Here is an 11,988-nt window from a genome sequence, read left to right as displayed (position 1 = left end):
TGAGCCAAAGGCAGACGCTTAACGACTGAGCCACCCAGGCGCCCTATTTTCGATGACTTTCTGGATTCTTTGTTTCCTTAAACAAGCTACCACTGCTGCTGATTCAACATGTTTCATTCTATACATTTTTAATGTGTATTCCCGTTTTTGAGAATTTGAGCAAAGAGCTATTAAATTTTTTAGCATTGGAATAGCAAGAGTAAAAAAACCTCTTGGCAAAACATGATTGAATCTCATGGAGGTTGGATTCCACGTTCATTGAGCATTTACCAAGGAACTGCCAGGCTTTCGTATACTTCATTTACTTAAGATAAGGCCGAGAGGTAGGCATTCTATTTTTAAAGATAAACAAACAGGGACTGAGGGTGAAGGACCCACTGCCAAGTGCTTCCTTGGCGACGTCCCAGAGACACAACCCAGGGACATCCCTGGTTTCTCAGCGCCCCCTAGAAACCCAGGATCATTTTGTGGCATTATTCAATGATAAGTCTTCCTCTTCACCTTCTGTCTTAATCTGCAAGAAAATGATTGTTAAGACCTCCTTCATCAAGGCTCCGTTCACTACCAGCTTTCATACACACCCCCTCCCCCCACGCCAGTGCCTTCCAAACAATGTCCTAACAGGGATGTGAGCAAAGTTTAAATCAATTCACCTGGTCACTGCAGGGATCTTGTTCTACCTTCAACAGTTTCCATTCTTTCGGAGATGGAGCATCCACTCTATGTCAGGTAGGTATTATTCAAGTAGGAGAATTAAACAGGGTCACAGAGAGAAAGGCTAAAAAATTTGACTTTTTTGGTGTTTACTTGTATAGAGGAAAAACAGCACATAGATGCATCCACAGTATTTAATTTGTTTGGATAATAGTTACAGATAAACAGGTACACTCCATATACAATTACCAATACTTTTTTATACAGTTCATATTTCAGTACATCAACACTATTTTATTTACACTCTATGTACATTAACATCTTTCTAAAGTCAGTGCATTGTCAACAAGTTTTATACAGTAATTTACAAGGTGAATGTAGTTAATAGTTAATTTAATAAATTTTCTGCTAGTCATGAATTAAAAAATTAATTACAACCAATATGACAAACACAGATCAAACAACATTAGTAGATTGTGCTACCTGCTTAAATAAAACATCTGTAAGAAAATTATTTTAAATCTTCCACTTTTTCACGGGACTTGTCCAGGTAGAAATGGACAGATTTTTATATACTGAAATCATGAAACTATAAAGCCTGCATTTTGTCTGACTTCATCATATTTTACCATTTACGCCACTCCTTCCTACTTGTAATTACAGTCTTTTTCTGAATAGGGTTTTAACTTAGGTATCCATTTAAAACAACCTTTCCAAATGCTCTGAGAAGAACTGGATAATAACCTGCCTCAGGTATCAGAACACAAATGCTTAATTACATTGGTAGCTACTATCCATGAGGAAGGAAGGTTAATGAAATCTGACAATTAATGAGAATCACTTCCAGGGTCCAGATGAATAAAAAAAGAATGGAAAAAAAAAGGAGGGGGGAATATTTACTTTACATATATTTAAAAACAACACAGGGAAAAAAATGCTGCCCGAAATAAATAACATTTATACTTTTGTTCCAGTTTTGAATTATCAGAGGAAAAAAATGAAGCGAGCGAAGAAACATAACTTTTGATGACCACTACTGTGAAATTATTAAAAAAACAAAGAAAAAAAAAAGACAAACACCAAAAAAACCAAGAAAACAAAAAAACCCAAAGAAATGGACATGCAAACAAAATAAAAGCTTACTTCCTAAACCCACCAATTAAATAAAAAATACATACTATCAGTGTCTGGGATGTGTTTTGTTTTTAAATTTAATATGATGGGGAAAAATACCCCCTATTCAAGTTAATTTATAGCCCTTACAGCCATCAAATATGAACATGTTTTAAAAAAGTTCATTTGCATGTATTCTCTCTTTTTTTAAAGTGCAAAACAAAGAAACAAAGAACAAACAACCCCTAGTTGTAAAACACCATCTAGCTTTGATGCCACCTTCCCTCTCAGAAGCTCTTGTGCAACGTGGGCATGTAATGATGGTGCAAATATTGGCAACTATCCTACTGTGCTTCAGCAGGGGTGGGGGATCTATTTCTGAGGACACTTGAAGTATCCTCAACGTAAGATGCCTCTATGTGCAGGGCTACTTTAGCTGGATTTCCCAGGATGCTTTTTTTCCCCCTACAGGGTCTCCGACCATGGCCCTGGGTAGAAGGCACACAGCTCTTGAGAGAGTCTCCCTTCCGAACTGACCACTTCTATATGTCTCTGCCACGAATGACTGGTTGTGTCTCAAACGCGAACACAACAACAGAAACGAAAAGCAAGAAAGGCATAGAAAGAGTGGGGGAAATGGTTTAAAAAATAAATAGAAAAATGTGTGTCCATGCCAGAAGAATCCTTTGCACACCTTCTGATCTTGCTTTCTCCATCTTGTCAATATAATGGAATAAAACTTCAGGAAAAAGGAGGTAGCATATCATGTCGTCCCCAGACAACACTACAATTTTTTGTTTGACTTTGACTCCCAGGAAATTCTTAGCATTTTGTTATGGTTATTGGTAAACTCTAAACTTACTACATGTTTGTTTATATCTGGACAAGCACAATTTAGTTCTTATTTGGTCCCAGGTGGCTGGTGCCAAACCCTTTTGTTTCCAGGCTAATGGTGGGCTCTGCCTGAAAGTTCTCTACCTACCAGAGAGCTCGTGTGAGACACTTCCAAACCAAAGTATTACTACTGTTATGTTAACTGCTATTTTAATTAGGATTTTTATTTTGTGCTTCAGGGTCACAGGATAAAATAACTACATTTAGCTTGCCTTTCAGCGATGCTTCTGCCAAATGTCAGCTCCAGGGAGCCGTCCCCCTCACCACCAGCCTGCCTAGCAGCCAGAGCGGCAGCTCTACTGTAACACACAGTACTTTTTGTAATCAGACTCAAAGTCTTCATCCATGCTGCTCGTGTCTGCCATCTTTTTGCCATCGATCTTTGGCAGAAATTGTGCATAGTCTATCCCCTGCTGCTCATAGAAAAGAATGTAGGCAGAGTCGGTGTCAATTTCGTCCGGGTGAAGTTCCTGAAGGGGCAAGAAAAGCCTTTAATAAAAAAGCCGTCCCTATGCTGGCTCTTAATCCTTGCGAGGGAAGGGAGCACCAACCCTCTTTAATTACTAACCCAGACTGCTTCCAATCAACTTAATATTTTGGCTGCCTGGTACCTGCCCTAAAATAAGTCCTATTATTCTCAACGTTTGTTTTGGGGAAAATAGTCTGACCCCTGACAAATAAGAAGAATGAAAACAAAATAAAGAAAAAAACATCAAATCCTAATAGCTAAAAAGATAAGAACTTTTTCTCATTAACCAATACCTTCTTTTTCCTCACCGTTCATGTTTTCATTCTCTACTCTGCACATCACTTTTGTTCCTTTAATACTGAAGGCACCTATATACTGACTCTAACAAAAATATCTATTTCCTATTTGGGACAAAGTCCATGATTTCAACAAATGTCCCCTAGATCTGTTGACATTTCTGTTTCTTTTATTCAAAGAGTGGGGATATTTACCTTACAGCTGCTGTCATTATAACAGTACCACTTGCTGTTTGGGTTTTTGGCATAAGTGACATAATGGCCCCCGCCCAGAATTCCTGAATGGCACTGCAAGAGACAAGAAAGTAGAGGTATGTTAGTGGTTAACAGCAGTCTGGCCAGGGCACAATACTAGGACCCAATGAGGAAAACACCAATCACTTAAGTGATTAAGAAAAATGTTTTGGTACCACCTACCCTTTTCTAAAAATAAAACAAAAAGAAAAGTCAAAATTTAAAAGCTCCAAATATAGTTGTAACTATTTTTTTTAAAAAATATTTTATTTATTTGACAGAGAGAGACACAGTGAGAGAGGGAATACAAGCAGGGGGAGTGGGAGAGGGAGAAGCAGGCTTCCTGCGGAGCAGGGAGCCCGATGCGGGGCTCGATCCCAGGACTCTGGGATCATGACCTGAGCCGAAGGCAGACGCTTAACGACTGAGCCACCCAGGCGCCCCAGTTGTAACTATTTTTTAAAAAGCTAAAATTCCTTAGGTGTACATAACTATGAATGCCTTGAACCCGTGACTCCAATTGTAATATTACATGATTATCCCCCGCATTACACTGGGAGCACCTTGGATTCTAGGTAGGCCAAGACCTACTGCTAACTTTGTTATCACCAAGTTCAATGCCTAGCAAATAAAGAGGCCCTGAAAAAATGACTGATGAATGAATGAAGATGAAGGAACCACAAAGTGCAGATCACTCTGAAAACCATGTAACCACTTACCGAAATTGCATATAGATTATAAATAGGCTTAACATGAACATCTTCTCTTTGGTCATCGGTGCTGTCTTCTTCACTGTGGTTTTCAAGCTGACCATTGCTGTAGCCATTGCCACATGCCTCATGCTCATAAAGAAATCCATTGGCCAGAGCTCCTTCATGGTCCTGAGGGGTGATCAGCTCAGTTTGGCTGCCCCCCAGCATGTGCCCTCGGCTCGAGGCATCAGCCAGCTCACAAACTTGTCCAGCCCCATTCTCTCTGCTGGCAACCAAGTTCTCCTTACTACTTGACAGTTTATTTTTGCTGCCGATCTGGGGTAGCCGGAGCCTCCCTTTGCTCCTCCCTAAAGTCCTAGGGCTACTGTTAGGGCTGCTATTTTTGCTGGAGGGACAGCTGGTTCCACTTTTTCTTGTTGAAGAAGGTGAACCTGTGAAAGTGAGAGAAGGACAAGATTCATAAATCCCAAATGCCACAAGTTTAACCAGCCGCCAAATGCTAACTTTGAAGCCAACTTCACAAGTGTACACATAAAGGTAAATACAGGGGTGTTCTGACCAGCTACTTTTTATTCCTATTATGTAGCCAATAAGTTCTTCCTCAGGCCAAGCTCCCACAGGCAGCAATGTCCTGGAAACATAAAGTACCATGTAGGGACTTAAATACAGCAGAAAGATGAAAGTAAAATAAAAACAAACAGCAGAAAGATAACTTCAGTCAGATTCAGTTCAAAACAATTAGACTAAAAAAAAAACCACAATTACACTAAGATGTATTACAAATACATATTCTCCTTTGTTAAATTAGATTAAAAGATACGATCGCCAATTATTAAGCACTTACTATTGCTAGGCACAGTATTGGGAACTCTCTCTACTATCTCTACCTCTCACAACAATCTGGTAAGGTAGTCGATCTCAAACTTTTTGGTCACAGCCTCCCTCACCTCATGTACTCTCAAAAATTGTTGAAGACCCTAGAACTTTTTGTTTCTGTGGGTTATATCTATCAATATTAATATTAGAAATTAAAACTGAGGAACTAAAAAATACAATACATAAACACATATTTCACTGAAGATATCATCACATATCATGGTGGCTCTTACTCCAGGCACATTTGTGAGAATAAAAGTTGAAAAGGTGAATACTTAGTATTTTTTATGAAGAGTTCTACTCCTCCAGGCCCCCTGAAAGGGTCTCTCAGTGACCCTCTAGGGGTTCCCAGACTATACTTTGGGAACAAGGATGACAATTATCATTCATGATCACCACAGATATCAGGCATATATGGTGTTTCACTCTTGACGTAGCAAATCCTCAGACTCTGGGAACTTTTATGAATGAGAAAATAGATTTAGGGAAGCTGCATCTCTTGCTAAAAGTGACACAGGTGACTCAAATCTAGATAGGTCTGATTCCGGATAGGTTCTTTCTACCTCACCAAGCTGTTGTTCCAGAGTGGAAAAAGAGGGAAACACGAAGCCTATAGGGGTCCCAGGAAAGCCCCTCTCAGGGTGACATCTGGGCTCTATGAGGCCCTCCAGGCTTCCTCACCTTTAGGGCTACTGATGATGTTTGCACTGAGTGAAGATGGGCTCTTGCTTAGGAGCACATCCTCTTCCCCAGCTGAATTCTGAGCATCCACTTTCTTCACGTCTCCTCCCGGAACCCTGGGCTCAGAGAGGTCATCCCCCTGGGGTGTGAGTGGTTTACGCTGACAGAGAGCCGGGTCTCTTGGTACCAAAAAAGCACTAGGGTCAAAACTTTCACGAGGAAATTTAACAATTTTCTGTGACTTTATCCATCGACCATTTACAAATTGAAATCGTTTAAGGTGAATAATCTGAAGAAGGAAGGGTAGAAAACAATTACGTTAAAAGGTTCAGAAGATACAAAATTACATTTAAAAACCCCAAGTCTAATACATGTGAATGTTCAAGAATATATAATATTTTTTTTCAAAAAGAATATATCTTATTATGTAACAGAATTATCAGTGGGGCCACTGGCCTTTAGATGTATAGCTAACATGGTAATCTCCCTAATTTCATAACCTGTGCATATCCTAAATTCTTCCCAAATTTCTGCAACATCCTAGGAGCCCATATTTGCGTGTCTTCCTCTGCTTCCTGGGCCTGTGACCCACATTGACCTTTTTCCAACATCATAGAAGATCCACTCACAAATATATTTCTGTCATGAAGACAGAAGACTATACTGAGTATTTTGAAGAAAAATGGATGAAACTTACCCAGTCTCCAATAGGAGGCCTCTCATTTCTTACCATATCCTTTGGTTGTTACCAGAGAGTTTCACTGTCCTAAAGAACATAAGAATCTCCCTTTTCCTTTGTGGCTTCTCTCTTTTTTTTCAAGAGCAACAAATTCCTCTAATCTTACACAGTGTTATTATACGATCTAGTGTGGGCACAGATCTTTGGGTGGCTACCTCTACCCTAAATGCTCACAATTTACTGTGTATATGAAGAGAAACCCTTCCTAAGGGGCATACTTGTATATGGATCTACAGAAGCCCACCGAGCTCTCAATATAAAATTCATTCTTTAAAGACATAAAAAACATAGCTTTTATATAAATGCCTTTACTGCATATGTTCTGTGTGATTTCACAGGCATATATAATTATCAAAACTCATCAAACTAGACATTTAAAATCTATGCATTTAATTTCATGTTAATTACACCTCAGTTAAAAAAGAAACTTACCCCCTTCCCACCCACCTGTCCCAAGCTTGCCCCTGCCCTTTTCCTTTCCTCCCAGAGTTCCCATCCCTGGAGCTGGCTGATTAATATTATTAATTTCCTGTGCATCCTTTACTGGGAAGTTGTTCTGGTCCAAGGAAAGAAAACCTACATTTACCGTCTCACAGAGTAGTAGGAAGAAGACATGAAGAAAAAAATACACACAAGGTCTGGTTAAAATATATCAGTGCCTTACAGTTACATTTGATATGATACTTCCACCCTTAAGGAAAAATACTTTCTTAAATGAACAGGAAGATCTGGCACTTCAAACTGTCCTGACAAGCAACAGAAGCGTCTTCTACTCTATGAAGGAAGAAGGCAGTAGTAAATCACATGTAAAAGAACACATAGGCCCCAGAGCACTTGTGTGCTTGTGCTGTGGCCATGTGACCAAGCACAGTGGGACTGGAGACTCAGGCTCAGCTGCTCTTCTATAGAAGAGCCTAAGCTTCTCTCTCTAGAGCCAGAAGTGCTTTCACCTTCTCCTGAAGTTCAAATTCACCAGGACGCACACCTTGCAGCGCTTCTCACACACTGCACTGAACTACAGTTAATGTTCTATATGACTTCCCTCTCCTTCTAGCCTGTATGCTCCTTCAGAGCAGAAACTGGGAGTAACAGTATGTACAGAACAATTAATCTGTGTGCAACACAAAAACCTTGCACAGCGAAAGTGTTTTAAATACTGCCACAGGAAGAGTCTTCTTATTCTCAAAAGTAATAAAATTCCTATTTGTTCACGACTTCCTTCCTATATGCCAGGCTCCTCCTCTCTCAGAGGTAGGGCTGTAACATACCAGGATTGGGGGAAGCCTCCAGAGATCCAGCTTCTTGGTTGCCAAGCAGTGGGTCTTACACTTTGAACAGTAGTACATCTCATTTTCCCCTAGCTCCTCCTCACTGGTGAAAGCACGGAGACAGCTGTCCAGGTTGATGGGCTCAGCTTGTGCCTGTCGACTCTGTTCCACACTCTCATGCTCATCGACAACCTGCAGATGGAGGGAACAAGAGGAATGGCAGAAGGGGTGGGCGGGAGGGAAGGGGGGCGTTAAAATGGTCCCATGGCTAGGCATCATCCGTTAGGTGACTCATTCTCATTTTATTCTACATGAGGAAAAACAAAACAGGACTCAAACAAGTCTGAGCAAATGCAGTATTTGTACACTTACTTCCAAAATCACATCAATAACATCTTGGATCAAATTTCTATTTATATGACCATAATAGCTTTTCTTGAAAATTCTCTGAACTCTTCAAAATGACAAAAACAAGGAATTGCCTGTTTGTTTTACAAGTTTTGAATTATAATGATATATTTTATTTAATCCAATATATACAAAACGTATCATTTCAACATGTGATCAATATGAGAATTATTGATGACATATTTTAGATTCTTTTTTACTAAGTCTTTGGAATCTACAATATTCCTTAACTTGAATCAGGCACATTTAAGTGTTCAATAGCCAGCATGCTAGGTGCAGGAGCAAGAAGGACATATGTATGAGAGAGAGAGAGCAGAGGGGGTAGGTGTGCAAGTATGTGTGTTGGAGGTAGTGTGGGATCAGCAAGAAGGAGAGGGGGAGGTACCTAGAATGCAACAGACAAGGAAGAATTTTTCCCTCTCCCATTCTTTTTTTTTTTTTTTTTAAGATTTTTATTTATTTATTTGAGAGAGAGAGTGAGAGAGAGAGCACAAGACGGGGGAATGGAGAGGGAGAAGCAGACTCCCCGCCGAGCAGGTAGCCCGATGCGGGGCTCGATCCCGGGACTCCAGGATCATGACCTGAGCCGAAGGCAGTCGCTTAACCAACTAAGCCACCCAGGCGCCCTCCCTCTCCCATTCTTGTTGCCACTTAACAGCAACCGAGAACCACAGTGGGGGAGGCAGAGCATCAGGACTTTGAATGCTACCGTGAGACTTCACACAGGGGTCTTCTCATCTCAGGGTGGGGTCTGGACACCCACTCCAACAATAAGTGTCTCTCTTTCTGGCAAAGGGCACACACATGTCCATTACTGAACTTATTACTCACCCCATCCAGAGGTGAATTTGTTCTCTTGGCCTGAGGCAACTTCCCTTCTGTTTTCCTTCCTGAACTTATGATGGGAACACTGAGCCACCTAGCTTACAGACTGGCACAGCTCAGGACATTCAGTTTACAAGAGGTTTTCATGTGTGACTTTTTCCCCACACGAGAGGCTAGCTGAGTCACAGGCTGTCAAATGCTGGGTTGACCATTCAGTTAACGGTTTTAGCATTGCATCACCAGCCATTTCTAAAGATCTATAAAAAGAGGAACTTAGAGAAAAGTCATTTTTTTTTTTTTTCAGAATGAGAAATCTGGCTTGACCTTAGGTCACCGACTTCTTTTCTGATACTAACTTTCATCATCTTTAGAGCTGGTCATCCAAGGGAAAAACTGACATGCTTCAAAAGAAAATATGTTGCATCATGGTTGCTGGAATCAGAGTAGAAAAACAGTAATATTCTTTTCTCATAGCCAGTTAAACATTATCTCTATCAGGGATGCTTTATGGACAACCACAAATTGCCGTAAGCTACTAAAGAATGTTAATCTTTATTCACTGTATTTCTCATGGAACACACAGGCTACTGGAGACAGGGAGAAGGTTGGTTAAAAAAAACCTCTTTGTGGACTGATAATAATTTTTATTTATAAAATTTCCCTAAATGACAAAGATTCCCTTTTTATGTCTTGGGATCCATTCCCAGGTCCTTTATCACTATTCAAATAGTTTAAATCACTCACTGGCACCCTCTTTCTTCTGCTTGAAAGCTCATCCTTAACACAAAACATAAAGAATGAAGTCATGGCTTTCTCACATGATAAGACTATTAGAAAAAGAGGGAGATATAAAAAGCTATCTAGTTCAATTATCTATTGAGGAATGTGAAGTTAGGTGAAAAATAAAAATACTAAGAGCAATTGCCTCTTTTTCTGTGTACCAAATAAAACATTTACATGGAAATTTTGAAAGCACAGAAAAATATAAAAAGGCAGGGAACCTTTTATATTCTTTTTTTTTTTTTTAATGTAGGCTCCATGCTCAGTGTGGAGCTCAATGGGGGCTTGAACTCAAAACCCTGAGATCATGATCTGAGCCAAAAACAAGAGTGGGACACCTAACCAACTGAACTACCCAGGTGCCTGCCCCCATTCTATGTTCTTTTCCTTTTCCTAAATAGTATTCTTTTATATTGAAAAGATTTTTCAGTATGTGCAATTCTATACCTTGCTTTAAAAACAACCCATGACATCGTTAAGTATCTTCCCATATATGCCAGTAAAAAAAAAACCTGGTAATGGGGCGCCTGGGTGGTGTAGTCTGTTAAGCATCCAATTCTTGGTTTCAGCTCAGGTCGTGATCTCAGGGTCATGAGATCAAGCCCCGCGCAGGGCTCTGAGCTTGGCGTGCAGTCTGCTTGAGACTCTCTCTCTCCCTCTCCTCCATACTCACTCTCTCAAATAAATAAATCTTTAAAAAAAACCCAGAAACCCCCCAAAAACCCCTGGTAATCATTATTTTCAATGACTGCATAATATTTTACCCAGCTATTATACTATGCTTTATTTAACCATTCCTCTAATGTGGGACAATTACAAGTTGTTTCAAATTTTTCTACTATTCTAAAAATACTATGATGAAGATTTGTCAGCAAATTAGAGAGTATTTCCCTAGAATAAATTCCTAGAATCACTGGGATAAAAAACATAAAATATATGGATAGAAATGTCAATTTTCAACCAAGGAATCTCCCTTGTCTACGTGACTCCCCAAGCACATGCAGAAACAGGTAGGAAGAGAAATTATGTAGAAAGAAATTAGTCATGTGGCCCCAGTCCCTAGCAAAGCAGGACATCTCAACAGCAAGTTGGTTTCCATGGTATCCTAAGAGTATCAGTGAAAGTGAAAATGGGGTGAGATTGAACAGGTCACGTAGACCCTTCTTTCTATAAGCAGGAAGTCCTCTTAGAGTTCTTCAGATTGTACACTGGAAATTTCCATCAAGAGCCACATAAATGCAAAAGCCACTACAATTCTTCAGGTGACTAAAAAAAAAAATCCTTTGATTCTGTTGCTTTTACTTCTCCATCAGATTCGTCATATCTCTATCCATAAGCTACCTAGCCAAACTATCCTTCAAATGATATTTGACAAACATTTTTAGGTATGGAGTTAGTATTCTTTTTGAAGTAACATTTTCAAAATTTAAAACTGCTCTGGCAGTAGAGGAATGCTAAGTGTAAGAATAGCCATTGAGATGTACTCTTAGGTGCCCAGTCTTGAAACATTGAATCTTTTCTCTAATTTTTCTTTTCCTTTTTTTTTTTTTAAGATTTTATTTATTTATTTGACAGAGAGAGACACAGTGAGAGAGGGAATACAAGCAGGGGGAATGGGAGAGGGAGAAGCAGGCTTCCCGTGGAGCAGGGAGCCCAATGAGGGGCTTGATCCCAGGACCCTGGGATCATGACCTGAGCCGAAGGCAGACGCTGAACGACTGAGCCACCCAGGCGCCCCTTTTTCTCTAGTTTTTCTGATCACTATGCCCATTAAGAACCTATAGCCCTGGGATACCTTTGAGTTAAGTAACAGTGGTTACCAAATGCTGCAGCTCCAATAATAATTAATAAACAGGCAGAGAGATATTTATTGCTTGGTATGTGATGGCCAAACAATATAACATCTTAAATATACCCAGAGTTTCAAGATTTACTTATTATTAGTATTTTTGAAATATAATGCCCCAATACAATTAACTCTAGAAGTGGGAAAACTGAAACATCCATGTAATCATGCCAATATATTAAGTGCCATACA

The 11,988-nt window shown here is 39.8% G+C and overlaps 1 protein-coding gene across 2 annotated transcripts in view; it reads right to left on the bottom strand.

Moving 5' to 3' along the window:
* Window positions 1–832: 832 nt before the first annotated feature.
* The window catches only part of USP32 (ubiquitin specific peptidase 32), a 213,328-nt gene continuing 202,172 nt past the window's right edge, over window positions 833–11,988 (bottom strand). For both annotated transcript variants that reach the window (XM_032429128.1, XM_032429129.1), the window contains exons 30-34: window positions 7,938–8,129; window positions 5,931–6,219; window positions 4,380–4,804; window positions 3,622–3,714; window positions 833–3,131 (exon numbers count right to left, since the gene is read on the bottom strand). In XM_032429128.1, coding sequence (XP_032285019.1) covers window positions 2,958–3,131; window positions 3,622–3,714; window positions 4,380–4,804; window positions 5,931–6,219; window positions 7,938–8,129 — 1,173 coding nt within the window. In that variant the 3' untranslated portion in view covers window positions 833–2,957. The remainder of the gene's footprint in view (window positions 3,132–3,621; window positions 3,715–4,379; window positions 4,805–5,930; window positions 6,220–7,937; window positions 8,130–11,988) is intronic.

Source organism: Phoca vitulina, unplaced genomic scaffold (assembly GCF_004348235.1).
Source record: "Phoca vitulina isolate PV1807 unplaced genomic scaffold, GSC_HSeal_1.0 scaffold40, whole genome shotgun sequence".
NCBI lineage: Eukaryota > Metazoa > Chordata > Mammalia > Carnivora > Phocidae > Phoca > Phoca vitulina.
Note: the sequence above shows the minus strand (reverse complement) of the source record. Positions and strands in the feature narration are given on the sequence as shown.